The 23807-nt window shown below is 41.9% G+C and overlaps 2 protein-coding genes across 7 annotated transcripts in view; one reads left to right on the top strand and one right to left on the bottom strand.

Moving 5' to 3' along the window:
• ano10a (anoctamin 10a) overlaps positions 1-16469 on the top strand; it is a 134757-nt gene extending 118288 nt beyond the window's left edge. For 3 of the 4 annotated variants that reach the window (XM_030395030.1, XM_030395028.1, XM_030395029.1), the window contains one exon: positions 14780-16469. In XM_030395030.1, coding sequence (XP_030250890.1) covers positions 14780-14821 — 42 coding nt within the window. In that variant the 3' untranslated portion in view covers positions 14822-16469. The remainder of the gene's footprint in view (positions 1-14779) is intronic. The other variant, XR_003981316.1, reaches the window with a different exon arrangement.
• A 2108-nt stretch (positions 16470-18577) lies between these two features.
• snrka (SNF related kinase a) overlaps positions 18578-23807 on the bottom strand; it is a 65643-nt gene continuing 60413 nt past the window's right edge. For all 3 annotated transcript variants that reach the window (XM_030395024.1, XM_030395025.1, XM_030395026.1), the window contains exon 8: positions 18578-23116. In XM_030395024.1, the coding sequence (XP_030250884.1) occupies positions 21949-23116 (1168 nt within the window). In that variant the 3' untranslated portion in view covers positions 18578-21948. The remainder of the gene's footprint in view (positions 23117-23807) is intronic.

The following is a 23807-nucleotide window of genomic DNA, read 5'->3' as shown; positions in this document are numbered from 1 at the left end:
GTCATTTTTGTCCGAAGCGTTTTTGTTTGGGGGGGGGGGGGGGCACTTAATTCTCCTCATAAATACATTTCTTTATCCAGTATCTCGGCTTTGTCACCGGCTTGTAGGCAACTTCCTTATTTTCCCTCCATGCATTGCGCAGCCTAAATGACTTTTCAATGGGCTGCCCTGTCACTCAACAACCAATCACCGTTGTCACCGCTTCTAAGTGCGTCCTTATAAAATGACGTCATCCATAGCAACAGAGAGTTACTTCTAGTTTAGGAGTTCACTGTTTTCATAAGTAAAAGTAGGTCTCAGTGGCTTTGTGAATTACTTTTAAGAAACGACTCCTACAAACTTTTAGTCCCATTTAGGAGTACTCCTAAAAGTCTTTGTGAATACGGGCCCAGATCTTTGTTTCAGGATCAGTTGTACAGTGTAACTTTAGCTTGCACCGATGGTGTGGAACTCCTGATGACCAACAATCCTCGCTGAGATATGGTCTGGCAACATAGTGCTACAGACAATACATACCTGCCTTTCCTGTACATCTCTGTATGATTCAGAGAGACAGTCAGAAGTCATGGACAGACTCCAGACCTGCAGACCTGCAGAGCTGCAGAGCTGCTGTCTTGCTCTTTTTCAACAAACCAAAACTCTGTGCACCATTAGATGATTCTGGCTCTGGCCACTATGTTCATTGAGCCTACAGTAGTTCAGGCTAGGGATGTCCCGATCAGGTTTGTTTTACCCCGATCCTGATCCGAGTCCTTTGATATTTAGTATCTGCCAATACCGAGTCCCAATCCAATACTGATACTTAAAGGTACAATATGTAAGACATCTAAAGCAACTGGCCGTAAAATCATCCTAATATGTCACAGAGACTCATGAATAATGTTATTAATAATTCACATTAAAAAAAATCTTTTGCAGCCTGCAAAACATGTTGATGTTTTTAAATCATGTTTTGGCACGTGGCGCCACCCACCGCCATGTACAAATCATTGCAGTCAGTAGAGTCTCAGCTGCCGAGCAACCACAGGTTGCCAGTAACGACTGAGCTACAATGGCGGAGGCAACGAAATCTAAAAGAACTCGTTATGAATCACAAAAATGCCAAGATAAAATTCGAGGCAAAGCGAGGGTCTATATAGGAGATGCATTTGAACGGTGGAGACAGTTGAAAGCTGAGAGGAATGTGAAAACGGATGCAGAATTGGCTACTCTTCTCCTAGACAGGTAAGTTAAGCTTGGCTAACTAAGTTAGCATCATAGCTTGACGGGGATCGACATTTCGAATACTTAGAACTATCGAGTAATAACGTTATTAATTTCGATCATAGAAACAAACGTTAGCAGCACAGCTAACGCTAGCAGCATTAGCACTGTCCTGGTACGGGCATCCGGTCTCCAGCGTGCTGCTGTCCAGCCACTGTCCACTCGATGTCCAGCCGCTGTCGCCGCGTTTGCCAGCAGCGGCTGGACAAAACGAAATACTTAGCCAAATTCGAGTCGTCTTTAGGTCTTTGCATGTATATCACCATAAACTATATAATGTTATAAAAGGGGAGGCAAAAATGAAGGACAGTTCTGTCAAATATCATGCATAACGTTATTCCATCTGATATGTCCATCCCTAGTCACAGCTAACGTTACCATAAATAATAATACATCTTGATCTTTACTGAGAGAACAGAATTGTGTGTCTTAGAGCCACTCATTTATGATAAAACGCTCATCTCTTTAGCTACATGGGTCCAAGCATCTCCACCCCCAGTAAGAGGCACAGACTGGGGAAAAAAAATCTTAGCAACTCCATCACTGTCAAGTATTGGAGGGCCATCATCTGATACCCTTTCTACTGAGGAAGGAAAAGTAGGCTGACGGAGGATACGCCAACCACTCCTCGAGTCTGGAGGGGAGGGGGTGGAATTTGAGTGTAGTAACCGTTTTTGGCCACATTCTTACATATGGCGCCTTTAACTTATATTTTCCTGGATAATACAGCTGCATTAAGAAACAAAGTACCTGTATGCAAGCCTTCCTTAATAGGTTTTTTTATTTTGTTGAAACAAAGTATATACTTTCATATGGCTCTTTCTTATTCTGCATATGCTAATGCAACATTGGCCTCCACCTTCCTTGTGTTAGCAGGTGAGTGTGTGACACTGCACTGTGACAGCAGACCCTCGTGTACAGCCAGCTGAAGTGTGTGAGACGCAGCACACACTTGGTGCCTCCATATCATCCATTGCTTTTACATATTCTTTACGTTGTCACATAAAATGATGTGGACACGTTGCTCGTCTATTTCACAGCGTTCAGCATCTCCTCGACTGTCTGTTTTACATGCTCTGCTGTATGAGACCCACCAAACTAGTGCGCATACAGTGGAGTAAATGTAATACAGAGATGGTAGGGCATACCGGGGATTCAAAAACTCCAGGGGTCAGTTGTTCAAAACATTTATTCTGGATCAAAATGATCCGGATTTGGAAATCCCATTTTGTGCTATCCAGGATCAGATAATCTGTTTTACTTTTATGCCGGTTTTTCAAAGCAACATTGGATTGGATCACCTTGATCCAGATACACAGTTTTCAAGATTACCAAATCCGGATTACCAGTGCTCTAAACCAGTGGTTCCCAACCTTTTTTCCTTGAAGCCCCCTTGCCTGTGTCCAAGACAAGCCAGGCCCCCCCAACCCTCATACACTAAAAGAATAAAGTGGTTAATTACAAAACTTTTATTTGCAAAAATAAACAACAGCTATATTCTCCTAGTTTTACAATGTATATACACTACTCACAAAAAGTTAGGGATATTGTGAGAGACTCAGTGGATTTCATACATACGGTGTTTGTTTCACTTCAGAGAGTTTTGGGATAGGGAGGCAATTGTATTGGGGTGATAGACACACCTAATTTTTTTGTGTTTTCCACGTAATGGTCTCACTGTGTACAGTGTGCCTTACATATTGGGGCCAATACCAAAAGACAACCCTTTTCAATGTGGCATCAATGTCAACATTCCGTGGGTATAAAAAGCTGGTATTGTCAGTAAGTCATTCCAAGTTCATCATTCAAACAGCCATGAACACACAACGTCACTTAACGGACAAGCAGCGCCACCTGGCCATAGCGCGCCTTTGGGTCGGTGGCAGGCAGTCAGATGTTGCTCGTGAACTTGGTGTGTCTCAAAGTGTCATCAGCAGACTTGCATCAAGACACAGAACTACTGGCAGAGTTCGTGACAGACCCAGGAGTGGAGCCCCACGAGTGACAGACCGCAACGATGACCAGTACCTAAGGACCTATGCACTCAGACATCGTTATGCAACTGCCACACAGCTGCAGGCCCAGTTACGAGATGTGAGGGGTACTAGGGTTTCCAGACAAACCATTCAAAACCGACTCCACAGCTTTGGCTTGAATGCCAGACGACCGTTGCAGGTGACTCCACTGACACCAAGACACCGCCGTGAACGTTTGCAGTGGGCACAAGACCATGTGACCTGGACAATGCAGCAGTGGTCTACCGTCCTGTTCACTGATGAGTGGAGGGTCACCTTGCACAGAAATGATGGTCGTCAGCGTTGCTGGAGAAGGCGAGGTGAGCGATACGCCGAGGTCAACATGGTCCCCAGGGTTCCCTTTGGTGGAGGAGGTGGAACAGTCTGGGCAGGCATCACCAGTCAGCGCAAAACAGATTTGGTTATTGTAGATGGCTCAGTCACTGCACGTTCTTACCTCAGAGACATCATAGAACCCATCATCATCCCCCAATTCTGCCAACACACCCCCAACTTTCTGTTCATGGATGATAATGCTCCACCACAACGTGCCAGAATTGTCACAGCTCAACTTCAGGAAGTCGGAGTGCCTCATATGGTATGGCCAGCAATGTTCCCTGACCTGAACCCCATAGAGCACGTCTGGGACCAGCTGAAGCAGAGACTGGATGATCGTACCCCACCCCCACGTGACCTGGCAGAACTGTGTGTAGCACTTGTGGAGGAGTGGAACGCATTGCCTCAGAACAACATCATGAGGCTAGTGAGGAGCATGAGACGTTGCTGTCAAGCTGTCATTGCGGCAAATGGTGGAAACACCCGATACTGACATTGTCAATTTTTGTTATTTGGGGCTATCCTTGTTATTGTCAAAATTTTGGGGGTAATAAATATTAAACTAATGAAAATGGTGTTTCTTCTCATTCATTATTAGTAATATCAAAGGGAACTTTTACTTATTTCATTAAAATTCAGACCAAATAGGAAAAACACTCATGTAAATAACAATATCCCTAACTTATTGTGAGTAGTGTAGATACATTTTTCTTCCTTTTTGTGTCATCAGGTCTATCACACACAAACACACACACACACACACACACACGACCAGAATAGGCCCACCAGAGAACAGAATAGGCCTACCTCATAGGGGTGTTGGTAATAAATAGCTTAATGAATTTAAATGTGGACCAAGAAATATGTTTCAATTTGGATTATAGAGAGTTTTGATTGGGTGTGTTACTGGGATTTTATGCAGTCCAGGGTATAATTGGCCATTTTGACTATTTTTGATTTTACCATTATATTTCACCTTAAAAACGATTTACCTTGCCTTGTTTGGTGTCATTATTTTCAGCACAACTTCACATGTGTGACTGTACAGTTATTTTTTCATTTTGACATACATCTCTCAACTCTCTCACCGTCACTGTCGGTCCCTCCACAACTTCCTCCTATCCTCCAGCAACCAAATCACGTGTCTTGCCATGTAATTTTGTGATTGGCTGGTGTGGTGCCATTTTCCACCAATAGGAACGTGTTTTTTTGCTCGCAAACTTTTCCTGCTTGCCGACACTTTTGTGAGAGAAGTCCATGTTGATCGTCTCTTCCTCCACCAAACGCGCACCAAACGCGCAGCAAGCGTGCCGTACATTATTTATCATAAGTCCGGTTTTACTTGGCCTATCAACACAATTTAAAAACTGGTACACAGCTTGAAGGCTGCTCCAACACATAAGTCGGACCGAGACTCAATGAGGCTCCGTCTTGCTGCTACGTCATCTTGAATAGGTCACGTGATTTTGACGTAACGGCGCGTCAATTGACCTCAGAGGGTTGCACAAATATAACTTTAACCTCACAACCTCAGAACAGACAAAGTTGTGCGCCCCCCCGTGATCTCTGGCGCCCCCTTAGGGGGGGCGCGGCCCCCAGGTTGGGAACCACTGCTCTAAACCAACCGATCGTATGGCATAATATTAGGAGACAGAGCCTATCCACTTCTACCATGGCTGATGACTCCTTTTCTTGCAGCAACCACACCTGCGCAGGCACGCTTCAACACTGCTCATTGTAAAACAAGATGTGCAATTGAGCGTTTGAATGGAGTTCTGAAGAGACGCTTTGCATGCCTTAACTACTTGTGAGTGGAGCCACAGAGAGCATGCAACATAATACTTGTGTGTATTGTCCTGCACAACATCGCTACCAGGTGCAATGTCCCCCTCCATAATGATGTTTATGATGCACCTGAGCCTGTCGAAGAACCAGACCAACCTCTGGCGTTCTGTCAGAATGAGGGACTGACTGGACGTGTAGTCAGGGATGCCATTGTTAGAAATTATTTTTGACAGTTTCATCTCTGATGATTGTTTCTTTGAAATTAATATACAGTGATGAATGACAGAAAAATGTAATATATTATTTTTGTTTGTCATTAAAATCTGTTTGGGGGGACAAGATCATTTTTATTTTCATTTTATTTTCACTTTACTATACTGAAAGGCTTAATTGGTAGCCTGTGTCTACTTTATCTACTTTATCACTGTAACAGTTAAAACAAGTCAAGTGCAAAATATAAGTAAAAGTATTATACACTAAATGATACAAATGTATTATTTGACCAATTTTAAAGTTTTACTACATTTTCTTCCTGAACCTTGAAGTCCTACCTACTGTTGGGATCAGGATAATCCTGTTTTTTTGGATCAAAGTTATCCAAATCTTACTGAAACGTTTTGAACAACACAAACTGAAGGTTTGATCCAGATTCAAACTAGGATTGGATTCCGTGATCTAATCCAATTTCAGAATCCTTCTTTCCCTTTTGAACAACCCATTTTCAAGATTTGATCCAATCCGATAACCAAAATCAGATCAGATTACCTTTGAACAACTGGCCCCAGATGACGAAGAAAACCCTGATCCTCTACCATGGAGATGAGCTGGTTATCTAGAGAGATTAATTTAAAGACCCTCTCTGTAATATTTGTGGACATGTCGCTGAGGATATTTCTCTTAACTTTTGAAAGTATCCGCGACTGTTTGTTGCTTCGGTGTCCTTGCCTGTACTCTTGATTGAACACATTGTATTCTTTGAGTGTTTGTTTTATAAGCCGTATCAACTGAGGAGTATTAAATGCAGCTCCGTGAAGCGGCCGTATAGCAGATGTTACATGTCGCCGTTGGACTGCTTTCGCTTTCTAATTTAAGTTATTTCCACACTGCAGACACTTTATCCACAGGTTTACCAGAGTAACACTACGCGCGTGTCTGCTTTCTGCCACAAATTGTGCTCTGACGTAAAAAAAAAAAAATCAGGCTTGGGTCCACGTTCAAAAATGCTGATTCCAATCAGCAGAAAAATGCCCAGATCAGATCAGGACATCCCTAGTTCAGGCAGGCACAGAAGCAATTTTCACCATTTAATGGTCACATGTTGCGTACACTCTCCAGTCACACGTAGCCACAACAGTTCCGTTCCGTTCCGTTTTCTTTTCCGCTTTTTCCGTGAGGGTTGCGGGCCACAACAGTATTTATTACAAATAAAAAAAACAATGTTTAGGTCTTGGGTTTAGGTTTGGGTTAGTCTAGTCTGTCCACCATATATTTAATTTGGTTGATTTCTTTTGAAAAGTTACAAAGAAGGCTTGCTGGCCCTCTGTTCTGTTAACAATCTAGAGACGTGCATCAACAACAGCAACATCAGATGAAAATGTCAGAAAGTAAAGAATGAGCTGAAAAGCTTAGAGAGGAAGCAGCCATTATAGCCTCAGGCTTCCAAACAGTTTGTCCATTATGATCCTCAAGTGTTGCAGTGTTGATTTGAGGAGCACACAGTAAGATTGAAGTTTAACTAATTAATTATAGGCTATGGCGGCTAAGTGTTCAGTTATTTGATTTAGCTTACAAAACGATCCCACCGACAGACAGTGGGCTCTGCTGTCCTTTACAGTCTGTAAGCGGTTCTACATTAAATGATGTATGTTGTAGGTCTGTACCTCTGAATTCTGCCCATATCATGCTTGATTAGTACAAGAATGATATGAGGCTCACCTCAAATTATTATGCTTCTCCCTGAAAGTCAGTAACTGCTGTCACTTAACTGATCACATAAGAGTCTACTGACCACACTGTCAATAGATTTTTGTGTTTATTGTCAAAAATGTAGCTGGTGGAGCGGTTCAGAAACGTGGCTGTGCTGCCTGCCTCTAGATATCTTCCCTGTCAGTTTAGTGGGACTTGAGGCAGCAGTTGGTCACAATCCTGTCATTTAAACGCCCACTAGGCAAAAAGTTTTGGTCTGATTGCTGCCAGAGTCATATTGTTGTGACAGGCACAATTCGTCCTACAAGCAGGTGTTTCAGTTTAGGTGAAGGGAAGATTGTGGCAATAAGAGCAAGTTGTAGACAAGGGTTATGAAGTGTTTTAGAGTGAGAACTGAGACTGTGCTAAAAGTACATATGCTATGAAAAAGTTGAATTGATATGAGAAAGTCTAATCTAATCTGTGTGAACATTTAAAAGTTTGAATGGAATTTCTCTGTGAATGTATGAAGGAGTGAGAAGATTTGGGAAATGAGTGGGTTTGAAGAGATTTCTAACTGACTTCCATTACAATTAAGATATGACTCTGCTTCAAAGAAAGTCTCATGTTTTGAAACATTTTAATGGGATTTGAAAGATGTATAATACATAATATGATATAAGTTTGAAGTTCCTATCTGGAATCGTGAACGAGTTTGTAGATTTTGGAAAATGCTTGCATTCTGTCCATCTGCTTGAATGGGGACACATGGCTGGAAAACATTAAATATCTCTGAAATTATGAATGATATGAACAAGAAAAATCATTAACTGCTGTTTAGCAATTATATTAGAAATGGTGACACAAAGGAGGGCCCAAAACTAGAGGAAAAAAAGAGAGTCACATTGAAACAAACCCAAACAATCCAATTGTTGGGACCCACAGATGAAGTCATTCATTGTGGATTTCAAAATGGACTCTGAAATGAACTCAGTGTCCCAGAATTCCCCATTCTTCACACCTAGGTGCAGAATTCAGGTTTGAGCTACTATTGGTCAGGGTGACAGACCCCCTGCTGATCAGGTCGTCAAAACCCCAGAGCATTCAATGTTCTCTCTCTCACTCAACGCGCTCTACTCCTTTAACTTTGGATCTTCAAGGGCTCCTCTCCACCTCCCCCCACGGGGCTGCCTGCCTTCTAGATCCCTTCTTCTGGGCCCAACAAGCTGTGGAGAGCTGCAAGCTGCATGGGCAGCAGGCCCAAAGAACTTCTCCTCACTGCAGCGACACGAGGTCCTGCCAATCTGAGGATCTAAGGAACACCAAGCAGGTTAGCACCGAGCTGCTATCCTTACAAAGTAAAGGAGCGACCAGTTTTCTCCTCTGCCGACTTTCATCAAACCTTGCACAGCAAGAGCAGCTTGTTCAACCTTGGAGCCCCAACTTTCTCCTGCAACCACCAGCACCTTCTCCTCAAAGACTGGTAACGTTGAACTGGGCTTAGATAGCAAACCATAGCACGGCTAAGCACAGGACTTTAAACTCTGGTTGATGTAATGTGTTCAATTGATGTGTTTGTTCAATGTTTTGGTGTTATGGTGACCTCGAGTCAAGTTATTGGTAGTTTGCTTTCCTAGACGGCTAATTCGACATTAGTTGAATTATGCTTCACACAGACTCAGGGTCTCTGCATGCAACTAACCATCTTCTATAACCTGGCACCACGTCACACACACATACATACTCACAGACACACACATTCCTGGAGGCTAGAGCATATCACACCCACATGTGATATCATTGACCGCCATTGTTCCTTTGTTCTGCCAGGCACTCGCACACACACACACACACACACACACACACACACACACACACACACACACTGGTATAGTACATGTTAGTTAGATTGTGTGTTTCCATTTTGTGTTAAATAAAAGATCTTGAACCTTCTTGCTGTCTATTTAATATTGTACATGAGTGAATGTTGCCAACCTCTACACTGTCAAGAACTCCAAAATCCTTCAACCATTACTAGCTGTTATGGTGAATTTGGTTGTAGTTATTAAGTTAATTATTAACCAGAGTTATAAACAGTTCAGTACGTTTTTATGAGACTGATTTAGTAAAATTGCTATCTTTTTCCCTTCTTCAAGGGTGGTGCCCCGAGGTGATCTAATGCAAATTGGATCATATTATTTATCATAATTAATAATTATCCCAAATAATCATTAATTATTATTGATAGCCAAATTTAACCTAAATCCCCCTTTTATTGTTGTTAAACACACCTTAACCGGGCCTTGTGTAAGGTGAGGCCCAACATAAATGGTGCCCCGTGGGAGGCAGTGTACTGTTGGCAATCATTCATAAATGTGCAATATTAATTTCAGCATAATTTGAACAGTGCTAAAATGTAAGATTCACATCTTGAACCATTTAGCCAAAAGTATTTACATTTAACTACTAGTCTACCACAGGAGTAGGCGTTGATTTGTACTTACAAACAATTGCAGTGTGATGAGAATTGATTTATCAATTTTATAACCCATTTGATTAACCAAAATCTTTTAGGTTATTAACTGCCGCTTTGAGCCATTTGCTAATGCCGCTATCGATTCAAGTTGAAAGTGCTCTGTAGAAATTCTGAGAATTTCAGTTCAGCATTTGAATATCCCGTATTCAATGCATTGTAGCCAAGCTGTTGATGACAATTTAAGTGTTCCTCGTGTTAATCACAGCGTGCCACCCGCCCCGTGACCCAAAGAAGTTTATATCTGGCTGTTACTGCCGTGCATTTCAGCCTGAGTAAGAGGTAGAGCCAGAGATAGAGCCACAGCGTGCTACCAGCCCTGTGAAAAATAAGTTTTGTACTTTAGCTGTTTCTACCACGTATTTCAGCTTAAGTCAACTTTAAGAGACAATCGTCTGATTTGTTACAGCCCTGCATTCTAGTTAGTGCATGTTTAAGGTTTGGTAAACAAAGTTACGCTGTAAACTGTTTTTCCCTTTACTGGCCACAATCTGTATGCCCAGAGCCACCCCTCCTCCACAGGAAGCTACCCCCTATGGTGTAGGCCAGCACACAATTTGGTTAGGCTAGTGTACTTCCCCCAAGCTACACTATAAAGTGTTTGCCAAAGCAACACAATAGCCAACCAAACTGATCGTTGTTTAGACAACTTGCTTAACAATGGAGAGCCCCTCTGTAGAGCGATTTATTTCTTCCCTGGCACAGAGTGTAAAACCTGGCTGCCCTGAAGTCATTAACAGGTTAAATCTCATTGAGTGCAATGAAGAGATAGAGTCCCTACTTAAGGACAGTTGTGATGCGCAGACAGCATCCACAGGCCAGTTGTCAAGATGTTTGCTTCTGATCTTCCACAGGCAAACCAGCCTTGCTGTTCAGAGCAAAACAACCCTAGAACAGGAGTTAGAACTCCTTAGAGCGCATAATTCTAGTCTCCTCAAGGAAGTTCAGATGGCTAATAAGAAAGCCATGCGCTATTTAGATGACCTGCACTCAGCAGAGTTAGATCTTTGTTCATACAAGGAGGAGTTGTTAAGACTTAGGTCAGGATGTCTCTCCCCACCACCGTCGTTCAGCCAATGTGATTCGGGTTACTCCGATTCACACTCCTCCCTTGATGGAAGGTTAACTCCCTCTCCACTTGGAAGATGTGAACAATTCTCAACTGACCCTAAGTCCTTGGGAATGAAGTCAGTTCCTCAACCTCCACTGAGAGACAGAGATAACAGTAACATGACTTCCCACCTTCCTGAAACAGACAGTGAGGTCACAGGTAGTTTATCCCACAGAAGATATTCTACCAACTGTTCCCAGTCTCTGATGCATGACACCTTCATAAAGGCCCCTCCCTCTGAAAGGGGGACCAGATCACTCCAGGAGTGCCCCACCTCCTCTCTGCACCTCCATGAGCGTGATAACAGCTGGCCAGCCCCTGCCTCCCAGCTAGACAGAACTGCAGCATGGGATGTCAATGTCCATAGAAACGCTAGCTTAGAGGGCCCCCGCTTTAAAGAGCTTGAGTCTATGGCTAGGCACATTGAACATTTTGAGCCAGACAACTGTGATCACCATGTTGAGAATTACCTAAGTTCACTTGACCATTGTCTAGCTGACTTGCACCATGCAACCCAGAGGGAGAAAGTTAAACTTGTGGAGACCACTAGCTCCAAAGCTGTACGCAAGTTTATAGAAACACAACCTCCCAGTGTCAGACATGACTACAAGGAGCTTTGTCACGCATTGAAAGAAGAATTCTCTTCTCCTGCTGATGAAGCCACTGGAATAGTTGCAGCCATCCAAGTGAAACATTCCCGTCGCGAGCATCCCAGAGATTATTACATATGTTTTAGGCACGCTTACTTCCAGGGCAGGAATGCACCAGGCTTAGAAGAGAACCCTATCTTCAAGGTTTTGTTTGTGAAGAACCTTCACCCATGTGTACGCCCTCATGTTGAAATGAGCACGCGTCAAGAGAACCTCTCACTGAAGGAGATAAGGAAGATGACACAGGAGATTTGGGAAATTATAGTCAATTCCAAATCCAGTGGTAAGACACCTGAGCCTGCCTTCTCAAACACAACAGCGTCTCAAAAATCTCCTGCCTCAAAACACCACCCTCCCAACAGACCAAAGGGGGGTGACAAAAGGGCGCATAGGGACATAGAGCGTAACCGCCACGTCCACCAACTGCGTCGTGATAGGCACGCAGACAAAAGGAGCTGTAGAAGGCCATATGCAGAAATCCTGGCCCAGAACTATGACCAGCCAGCATATCACTCAGATGATGACCACAGCTTCTCTGACCACGGCTCAGTGCACAGTCATAATTCCTTAGCCAGTGACAGTGGCTCAGAATTCCTCTCTCCATCCAGATACTCAGAGCGTTACAGCCCTGAGCCACAGTTTAAGCAAAACTTAAACTCCAAGAACAACAGATTTAGCTTCTGGTAACTGACGGCTCGATCCATCCCTGTACTGACTGCTAACGATAAGTAACTCACTTTCTTACAGTTACAATAGGAAACCACGGATTTGTTAGCAACAGCAGCAAGCTCAAGTCTTCTGAATTTAGTAATAGCCAAAAACCATGCTATCGAGACTAAATTCTGATTGGACAGAAACCACTGTCCAACTTTGTAAATACACTGCGACTAGCTCATTTGTTGTATTTCCTTTTTTTTTTGTGAATTAACTGTTGTAAACCTTAGGACACCACATTCTGACCTTACAGAACAAGACATACACATGTCCTTGTCCAACACTGCTTTACAACATTACCACACTGCCAAACAAGAACCATGATACAGTCATTTAGACTTTCACATTTGTGGCACCCTTCCGCAGAAAAACCTGCGTGAAGAAGCAAATTCTAAGTCTACCAAAATAAGTCTGATTACTTAAAGTAATCAGCATCGAGGAGATCCAACGAGTAAACACAAACACTCTTGGACACTCCAGAATGACTATACCATTGTAGGTGCCACACTCTGCATCTCACCCTAACAAATTGACATCACTCACATTCCTGTTCTCACTAACCCAGAGATTAACTGAGAAATACAGGTATTGCGTGAATTCAATGTCATAATCATAGTGTTTATCTGGATTTTCTTTTCTTTGTGTAACTTCTTTTCTTGATGTTATGTTCACGATCCTTGCTTAGCCAGGACAGAGAGTGAGCCAATGCCCAGCTGGTTAATGAACTGCCCAGATGTTACCAATATTAATGAAATGACAGATGAACTCCTTCAAACTATGGATTATACATGTGGATCTGTGCTCTCAGGATCCCACATCAAGCGACATCCTGAGACCAAAGGGGGGATGTTGGGACCCACAGATGAAGTCATTCATTGTGGATTTCAAAATGGACTCTGAAATGAACTCAGTGTCCCAGAATTCCCCATTCTTCACACCTAGGTGCAGAATTCAGGTTTGAGCTACTATTGGTCAGGGTGACAGACCCCCTGCTGATCAGGTCGTCAAAACCCCAGAGCATTCAATGTTCTCTCTCTCACTCAACGCGCTCTACTCCTTTAACTTTGGATCTTCAAGGGCTCCTCTCCACCTCCCCCCACGGGGCTGCCTGCCTTCTAGATCCCTTCTTCTGGGCCCAACAAGCTGTGGAGAGCTGCAAGCTGCATGGGCAGCAGGCCCAAAGAACTTCTCCTCACTGCAGCGACACGAGGTCCTGCCAATCTGAGGATCTAAGGAACACCAAGCAGGTTAGCACCGAGCTGCTATCCTTACAAAGTAAAGGAGCGACCAGTTTCCTCCTCTGCCGACTTTCATCAAACCTTGCACAGCAAGAGCAGCTTGTTCAACCTTGGAGCCCCAACTTTCTCCTGCAACCACCAGCACCTTCTCCTCAAAGACTGGTAACGTTGAACTGGGCTTAGATAGCAAACCATAGCACGGCTAAGCACAGGACTTTAAACTCTGGTTGATGTAATGTGTTCAATTGATGTGTTTGTTCAATGTTTTGGTGTTATGGTGACCTCGAGTCAAGTTATTGGTAGTTTGCTTTCCTAGACGGCTAATTCGACATTAGTTGAATTATGCTTCACACAGACTCAGGGTCTCTGCATGCAACTAACCATCTTCTATAACCTGGCACCACGTCACACACACATACATACTCACAGACACACACATTCCTGGAGGCTAGAGCATATCACACCCACATGTGATATCATTGACCGCCATTGTTCCTTTGTTCTGCCAGGCACTCGCACACACACACACACACACACACACACACACACACTGGTATAGTACATGTTAGTTAGATTGTGTGTTTCCATTTTGTGTTAAATAAAAGATCTTGAACCTTCTTGCTGTCTATTTAATATTGTACATGAGTGAATGTTGCCAACCTCTACACTGTCAAGAACTCCAAAATCCTTCAACCATTACTAGCTGTTATGGTGAATTTGGTTGTAGTTATTAAGTTAATTATTAACCAGAGTTATAAACAGTTCAGTACGTTTTTATGAGACTGATTTAGTAAAATTGCTATCTTTTTCCCTTCTTCAAGGGTGGTGCCCCGAGGTGATCTAATGCAAATTGGATCATATTATTTATCATAATTAATAATTATCCCAAATAATCATTAATTATTATTGATAGCCAAATTTAACCTAAATCCCCCTTTTATTGTTGTTAAACACACCTTAACCGGGCCTTGTGTAAGGTGAGGCCCAACACAATCCAATTAGACAAACAGCCAAACTGTTGGTTTTGTCACACAGAAGGACACACAGAAACTTTGGGTACTCGGAAATGATCATATTCAGCTAGAAGGTTGCTTTCTGCTTTTTATTCCAGTAAAATGCTCAGCTAACAAAGCAGAATGGAAGCCAACCCTCTCTCTCTCACACACCCACACACATTTATGCAGTAGAATATCCACATAAATGTGTTTCTGTTCTGCTCCATGTTTTAGAAAATGCTTGAAGCCTCGGACCTCAGTAAGACCATGGAGTGAGGAGCAGAGGAAGGCCTACAGATACTGATGGACTGCAGCTTTAACAGATCACACTCCTGTTTACACACAGTTACATGTATGTATTGATACAAAAAAAATTATTTTTGGAGTTTGTGTGTGCTATTTTTCTGCAATATCTTTACTGCATCACTGTTTAAGATACATTGGCGTGTCTTGGGTGTGTTATGTTGGTCATTAAATGTACTGCACTATAGATGAGATGTACTGAAATGAGGTTTTATGCTGGGGTAGTGGGATAAATAAGACAAATGTGGTAAGCCAGGTGTTCAAATCACAGAACGATGCTGTATTATGACATATTATACTGTGGCCAATATTGATTTGATATTCCTGATGGTTTGGGTGGGGTTTAATCAGTACTATGGTTTTGGAATCCCAAAACTATATTTGAATGGTTGAGTTACATACTGGCAGGGTAATGGTGTAAGCAGTCAACAAGCTTCTCCCTCTAATAACTTACTTGCTTAAATAACACTAACTTGTGATGACTATCTTTCAAGTTGCTCGTTATTGGTCAATTTACTGTATTCTGAATTTGAGTTCAGTACTCGTATTTAAATGTCAAGACACAGAATTGTAACTTTTATTCACAACTAAATACTACTCAAATGCAGATAAAATAAAGTTATCATAATCAAAAGTCAAGATTAACTCATAGAATGGAACCTGATTGGACAGAAGACTGATGATTCACTCAGGCTTAAGTGCTTTTTATTGGTGACCCTCTTCAAGTTTTATCAGTCCAAGTGGCTATAAACCATGACACTTTTCTATCTGAGCTTTAACTGACTTAGCAAAACATAAAATCACCTTTTCTTCACTCACAGGGGTGGTTTTCAAAGTAAAGTGTGAAATGTCCTACATGTACCAATATTAAAGGTACACTATGTGAGAATTGACCACCTTTCAAATTCACACTTCAAACAACAGATATCTCAAGAGTAGTCACTAACTGCTGCTAACTTTTACTGCTGTTATTCACTTGGCTCATTTAGCAATGCAGCTAGCGAACTGAACTCCGAGCTTGGAACAACAGGATAGGTGGTGGAGCTTTGGACCAGCAGGAGGGCAGAGTGTGAGCTGGTTAGAATGCTTACTGCAGTAGAACTGTCTCCAACACAAAACTTAATGAAAACATGCGTTTCTTCACATATTCTTTTGATAATTTTATGTTGTTTTCTTTGTGTTTCAAACTTAAATTCTTACATATTAAATATTTAAATTTCAGCATGAAGTATTCAGTATGTGATGAAATCAGTGATGAAAATTGAGTTGCTTCCAAGATTCAAATGATGTGTTCTTTTTTTTTTTTTACCTCCAGAGACCTGAGATCATGACAAGTATTGATTTTGTTGAGCTGTCCTGTCCTAGCATGTGACGTATCATCTTATTAACTAGTATCAGTTAGTAATAATATGAGTGTTTACTGACTTGAAGTCATACCATGCACTCTTATAACAGCCTATGGTGCCTTGAAATGCAATCCCTATCTGGATATTTCTTTGTCTATGCTCTGCACACACAGTCCTCTGGTATTTGTCTGATGTATTGAATCTGGAGAATACAGTAGATGGAAACCTTAGAGGCTCTCTGCATCTAAAATAAATGTATAAAGAAGGAACTAAAATGTGTCCCGCTTTATGTTTGTGATTTAGTATCAGTTTAACCAGTCATGGGTGAAGCTTCACAGTGTTTGTGTGAGGAAATAAATAGCTGAGTTCATAGAAAAATCAGCTCTGAATAGACTTGCAGTGTGCCATCTGTTCTGGGAGCTTCCAGGTTACTTGAGTAACATGTGTCATGTCGCACATCGCTGACTGCATTTCAACACCTTCATTGACCTGGATCACAGTCTCTAACCCACATGGCTGACTGTATCGCAATCAAACTTTTGCAAGCTGAATTTAGTGGCCATAGGGTAGAAATCTGTTGCTCCACTCTGCAGTGACCCTTAAACACAGAGTATGTACTTCCTGGCACTGCACAGCGTTGTCCAGGAGCATCAGGCAGCAGATATTATAACAGCAGTATGCTACATTCTGAGCACTAAACAGCAGACACAATTAGCAGCTAGCTGGTAAACATAAAGCCAGATTATAATTTTTTTCAGTTGTTATGGCCCGAAAAATGATGAGGGTGAATGGCCACTGGTAACATATTAGTCATATTAACTTGTGTTTGCAGCTGGTTTTTGCTGAAGTGACAGAAAGGGACTACGATAGATGCTCAGCAAATAATACTATCGCTGGCAAAAATGATGGAATCACCACTCTTGGAGGACACTCTTCCAATTGTTTAAATTAGAAAAAACTTTAGGAAAAAAGTCATAAATCACAGACCTGCCACAAAACTATATTTATCAAAAGCACAACCTTCAGGCTTTAACAGACATTAAAAAAAGAAAGGAAATTGTCGGTCACAATTGCTTTTTTAGCTCAAGCAGAGAACAAAATTATGGAATCACTGGATTTTGAGGAAAATATTATGGAGCTGTAATTTACAGTTTTTAAAACAAACACCTGCATCAGATTCCATCTGCTAAATAGTCTGCAGTTAGAACAGAGAGCACACAGATTGGAGAGCTGGATTGACATGAATTTATTTTGAATAAATATAGTTTTGTGGCATGTCTGTGATTTGTGACTTTTTCTACAAAATTAAACAGTTGAATGAGCTACCTCAAAGAGTGGTGATTCCATCATTTTGCCAGGGGTTGTATTAAGTGTAATGTTAACCTTGGTCACAATCTTGAATTTTGCAAAAGGTTTGACATGTAAGAATGATAAGTAAATACAAACTACATCTGAGTCTCAAGGGAATGTCATAAGTTCTGCAGGTAATTGGTCATAAGTTCAGGTACTACCAAAGTTATTAGAATTTAACCTGAAGGGGGAATGAATGTCTACACCAAACTTCAAGCTTAACATCTCCATCCAAAACTTGATAAAGATATAGTGGGCCCAACAGTCTGAGTCCAATTGTTATTCTTTGTCAGCGTTAAATAAATGCGTAACTCAAGGTTTTTAATAATGGAGCAGTGCATGGAACTAAACATTTTACATAAGATGGACCAGTTGTGTCCACAGCACGATCAGGCAGACCCCAAGTTTCCACACCATCAGAAGATTAGGCTTAGTTCTCTGTCAGATAGAAAAGAACACTAAACTCCAATCTGCAAGTGTTGTCAAGATAAGGTTGATATGTAGAAGTCTCACAGGACAAATCGCAGTTTCCAAACCCCTTCTGGAAAAAAGTACTGTTTACTGATGAATCCAAGTTATAGATCAATGGCAGTAAAAGGAGTGTGTATGTAAGGAGACGTACAGGAGAGAGAACAGCATTTCAAACCCACAGTGAAATGTGGTGGGAATATTCAAGACTTTGGGTGTTTTGCCTGCTGGATTTAGACACTAGTAAAGATGTGACTCCACCCTGACCAAGTACAACTTCATTCTTAGGGACTTGCTACACCCTCTGTTTCACATCTTTGCGGGGAAGGATTCATTCTGCAGCAGGATAATGATTCAACTTTTCACTCAAAATTGTTAAGATGATACTATCATTTGTAATACAAAAAAAAGATTAATACCTTTGAAACAAATGCAAAATATATGTATGTTGACTAGTGGCCTCCGACTGTATATGTTGAAGGCCTGATAAATAGCTATCCATTGAGCCACACTGCTAACCTGCCTACAAATCAGTTTTTGAAATAAAGACCCCATAGACCACAGGTATGAGACAGTACTCCACATTTTATTTTGGTTATTACCATAGCTATATGTAAATTCTGACAACAGGTATCAACTACAGAATAATACACTGAATATTTCTGTCAGTTCCAGCTCATCTTTTTTTCCTTTTCTTCCTCTGTTAAGTTTTGGTCCAGTAACATTTCTGTGGCTGCTCTGTGTCACTGAATGTCAAACACTGAAACACATGCACGTCATTCACCTGGATACAGCTGAGTAAGACAACAGTCAAAGAGACCTGACAGTATGAATAGAATCGTGTTGTTTTTCTCACACGGCTTTTATTTTTAGCTGAGACACCCATACAGTATTACTATTATCATAAGGCTAGATTACTGTACAGCTATGCACCAAAAAGTTCACTCTGCTGTTCTAGATAAAGAGCACCATATTTACAATTCTATGCACATTTGGTTATTTAAAAGAAAACTCAAACAACAACAAAAGAGAGGAAAAAATATTTAAATCATAGCTTTCCTTTTTTCTTTTCAAGTGGCCGTGATAAGGCTGCACATGTCTGGAATTAAAAAACATTAACTAATGAAATGTTTCTGTACAGATAGCTGCGACACACAGTATAGCTTATTGCCAATGCCCTTAAAGAATTTCCCCATTTACCCTTTCCTTTCTGTCATTTTTTCATCTCTTGGCCAGCTCCATTAGGGCTATCACAAGTCACAAGCTTTTTCTCCTGCACAGGTGAGGTCACTGATTTACCTGGTGCACACGCACACTTCCTTTCTACTAGTGAGACTTCACTAGGCCGCTGTCCACATTTTCAAACAGCAGATTGCTCAAAATAAATGTACAAGTTTTAAAAATAAACTTTACTTTTCATCATAATGTATATACATACTCAATACATGACTCAACATGCTGCACCCACATGTACAGTGCACTTTGGGTGACATGTGGGTGCAGATGGGACTTCAAGAAACCAGCAGAGGTCAAAACAGATCAGACTACTTGGGTATTGATAGTGTTTTTCCACAGAGAGCCACACACAACTATTGTAATGTTCTCTATCAGCAACACATTGAAAAAAATACAAATCAAATAAATAGGAATCTTATTTGAAATATATGGTCAGCAGTAACATTTCAAACGTGTCTGTGTTTAGCATCGTCTTGCTACAGAATCAATAGAACACCTGTTTGCTGCCACAATGGAGTGCACACGCTTTAACAAACCACTTTTTTCTTGCAGTCCCATTTATTCAGCTAAAACATGCTGCCTCAAGAGACACTTGTCCAAATTTAAAGGGGGTTCTGACAGAGTATATGTTGCAGTTGTGAATGTATGGAGCTCAACTGATTCTAGTGAATATCTTTTCTTTTCATAAAAGCAACTTAAAACGATTGTCTGACTACAGTATGGAGTCCAGCATGAAGTCAAAATAAAATCAGTGACAGAAGTGGTCAAAGATACTTGCATGGATTCACATATGGTGGCTTTACAAAGTATTTGGACCCATTCACCTGTTGCACAATTTATTTTGTTGTAGTTTTATTTCTAAATGGATAAAATTGCATTCATGCCAGTCAATCTGCCCTCAATAACCCATAATGGCAAAGTGAAAACACGTTTTTGATGTCTTATTTTTTTAGAAGCTCGCTTCTCAAACATAAAGGTTAGAGAAGCAAGCTTGTGGTCTCCAGATCAATCCCCTCGACTGGCAGAAGGATTCTTCCTTGTCTTTGGTCAGAACTCTAAGCACTCTGGCAACACCAGGGCACTGATCATCACCAGGCTAATACCATCCCTACAGTGAAGCATGATGGCGGCAACATAATGGTTTGGTCATACATATGCAAATGTGGGCTTATGACTATCGCCCTGCTCAGCACACCACTGACATTAATCATAGAGCCAATTCAATGCTCTAGTGGCTTTGTGACAAGATTCTCACCGCCTTTAAGTGTCCCAGCCAAAGCCCAGAATCTAACCCCACAGAACATCTGTGGACATCACGCAACATTTCCCATCCATGCTGACATAGCTTCAGAGAATCTGCCAGGAAGAAAGGGAGAAACATCCCATATCAAGGTGTGCGAAGCTTATAAATACTTTCCCAAAAAGACTCAAAGTCGTAATTGCTGCCAAATTGTCTTCTACCAATTGTTGAATTCAGGGTCTGAATGCTTATATAAAATGATTTTGAAGAAATGCGTCAACATTCCCAAAAACATGTTTTCACTTCAGTATGGGATAATGAATGTAGACTGATGGGCAAAATGGTAATTCTATCAGTTTAAATTAAATCTACAAAACAAAGTGTGCAAAAGTTAAAAGGTCTGAACAATTTCTAAAGCCACTGTATACGTGATTCACCGCTACTACCTAACACTCAGTAACTTTCCTGCCAACACCATCCTTTCCTCCTCACCCCACCCTCTGTCAGCTGCTGCTACAGTGCAACACTGCAACTATCCTCTGCACTCTGATCACCCACAGCCAAGTACAAACCAGACATTTCAAGAACCAAAATGTTTTGAGAAAAGCATAGTGTTTTGAGAATTAAGTTATATAGTAACATAAAATATCACCAGAAACCTTGACTTTAAAAGGTCACGTTTTATAACTTAAGTCATAATTTTACTAAAAAGGCATACATGACTTATTTTAACATTAAACTTAATAATAAATGTATATTTCTCACCTGTAACTTGTTATTAAGAACTTATGTTAATCTAAACCATTAAAGCTTTTTTGGGGGAAGTTACAACTTTAAAATGTTAAAACTTTACTCATTCTTACATTGTTTAGACTGTGTCTGATTTAATTACTGCTAGTTGGTACAACTTCTTTTTGGATCATTTTGACTTGATGCTCAAAACATCAGAACATTTTCTCAAAATATTTTGATTTTTGGTTGTTTTTTCCACACAGTACTCTATTTCAAAAACTTCTACCACTGTGTTTGTATTAAGATTGTAAAAGATGAGTCGGGGCAAGAGTGAAGTCAATCTGAGGGGCAGTAAGGGGAACATTAACTAAGGATGAAATGAAAAACAAAATGAAAAACTTACTAAACACAATAATAAATGTAAAAAATGACATATACGTCAGCCATATGAATAGTGAGCAGAGCACAGGACACATCATACAAAGTGACAGTGAGATCCATCGGAGCCACAAAGCACTGAGACCAAAGCAGCAGTAGGCAGGTGTGTTGGTGGTCAGCTGATGTGAGATCAGCTATCTGCTACAGCAAAACACAAGATGAAGTTAAAATGAGGAGGAGTGTGCAGAGGGACAGAGAAAAGGTGGAGAGATGAACATGGAGGGAGAAGCCTGGTTTTCAGCTGGTTGTGGTGGGTTTGGGACTGATGGTCCATAGAGGGTCAGGGGGCTTCAGATGACCTGGCAGCAGCTGGCTGGAGCTGAGGTACAGAGCAGGCCATCCCTGGAGCCTCTGCCCCGCTGTATGTTGACAGAGATGGTCTTCTCACACAGAGGTAGTTGAAGCATGCCGTTTTTCAACGCGCTCAGGTTGCTGTGAGGGTCCCTGCTGCCCGGGGGGCTGTGAGGCGTTGTTTTACGGTGGTGGTGCTGAATAGCGTGGGTGCGAGGCAGGGTGGTAGCCGTGGTGGGGAGAGTGATGGTGTCCAGGCTCCCGGTAGAGCCTATGCACATCCTCCAGGTTGATTTCTCCTGGATTTTCACACTTCCTCCTGAGAGGCTGCAAGGGTCTATGATGAACTTCCCCCCTCCTCCTCCTCCTCCTCCTCCTCCACCACCTCTACCCCCCCGCCCGCGGTGGTGCTGCAGCTGGGAGCTGAGGCACAGACTCATTAGCTTTAGGCTCTCTACCAGCTCGGTGGAGCGGCTGGTCGTGCGGGAGGAGCGGGGCAGAGAGCTGAGGGAGGGGCTAGTAGTGCTACTGTTGTTGCAACAACTGGAGGGGTTGTCTTGTCCTTTGTTCCCCCCTCCTCCACCCCCACCACCCCCTCCACCCCCTCCATCTCCGTTCTCGCCCCCTCCAGGAGGACTCCCCCTGTCTGGCCCAGAGGTTCCCCCTCCCTCTCCTGGAGGTTTACTCTGTCCTGAGCTGCTGCTTCCCCCGTTACCCCCCGAGCTTCCAGGTGGCCCCTCGCTGCTGTCCCTTCTGTTCCAGCCATAACCAAAGCCAGAGTCTTTATCAAGACGTCTACGGTGGCTCTCTGAGTCATCATCACTCGTCTCAGAGCTGGAACATGACGAACCCCTCCCCTGGCTCTTGCGCCGATGGTAGCGCTTCTGCGTGGAGCCCGGGGATGAAGAGGAGCCAGCCCCGGAGCTCAGGTTGCCAGTATTTCCAGCCATGTTCATCTTGAGACGGCTGAGTTTTGGCGGCAGGCCCTCGTCCATGTCAAAGTCGTCGTCTGACTCACCCTCCTCCTCAAAGATCTGGTTGAGCACCGGGGCGCTCTTCCTGGAGGTGAGGCGATTGGTGATAGAGGGGGTCTTACGGCGCAGGATCACCTGGGTTGGTAAGGGAGATGGGTCCTGCTCTTCTTCCTCCTCCTCATCCTCCTCCACCCTGAAAAAATATCGTTGATTTGACTTTACATACCAGATAGGCAGGAGCTGCAGTGATTAATCAATTGTTGATCACTGATCAACATTTTTACCATTTTCTGATATTTCATAGAACAAACAATTACTCCATTAATCGAGAAAATAATCAACAATGAAAATAATACTTAATTGCAGCTCTTCAAAAAACTAGGGGTGGTGAAAAAAATTGATTATTGATTAATCGCGATTATAATATTGACAATTATGATTCGATTATTAAATTTACAAAAATCGTTTAAAAGAAAAATATATATATATATATATATATATATATATATATATATATATATATATATATATATATATATATATATATATATATATTTTTTTTTTTTTAATACAAACCAGAGTCCTCCTCTTACTGGCTTCCGCTACATGGTCCACAGTCTGGAGCCAAGATATGTTATTCCATCCCGGAGCTTTTTCACACTTAAATCGATTCCAAATCTTTACAAGGAGACAAAGCTTTCCGTGCAAGAGTCCCTCAACTCTGCTCACAGGGCAGCAATAACCTGCGATGCCTGGACATCCAGAGCTACAGTCTCATATGTGATTGTTACAGCTCATTATGTCAGCAGTTAATGGAAGCTAATGTCCTACGTACTTCAGACGAAAGCTATGGATGATAGCCACACAAGCGCAAATATGTGTGA

The sequence above is a fragment of the Sparus aurata genome, chromosome 17, assembly GCF_900880675.1.
Source record: "Sparus aurata chromosome 17, fSpaAur1.1, whole genome shotgun sequence".
NCBI classification, from domain to species: Eukaryota; Metazoa; Chordata; class Actinopteri; order Spariformes; family Sparidae; genus Sparus; species Sparus aurata.
Note: the sequence above shows the minus strand (reverse complement) of the source record. Positions and strands in the feature narration are given on the sequence as shown.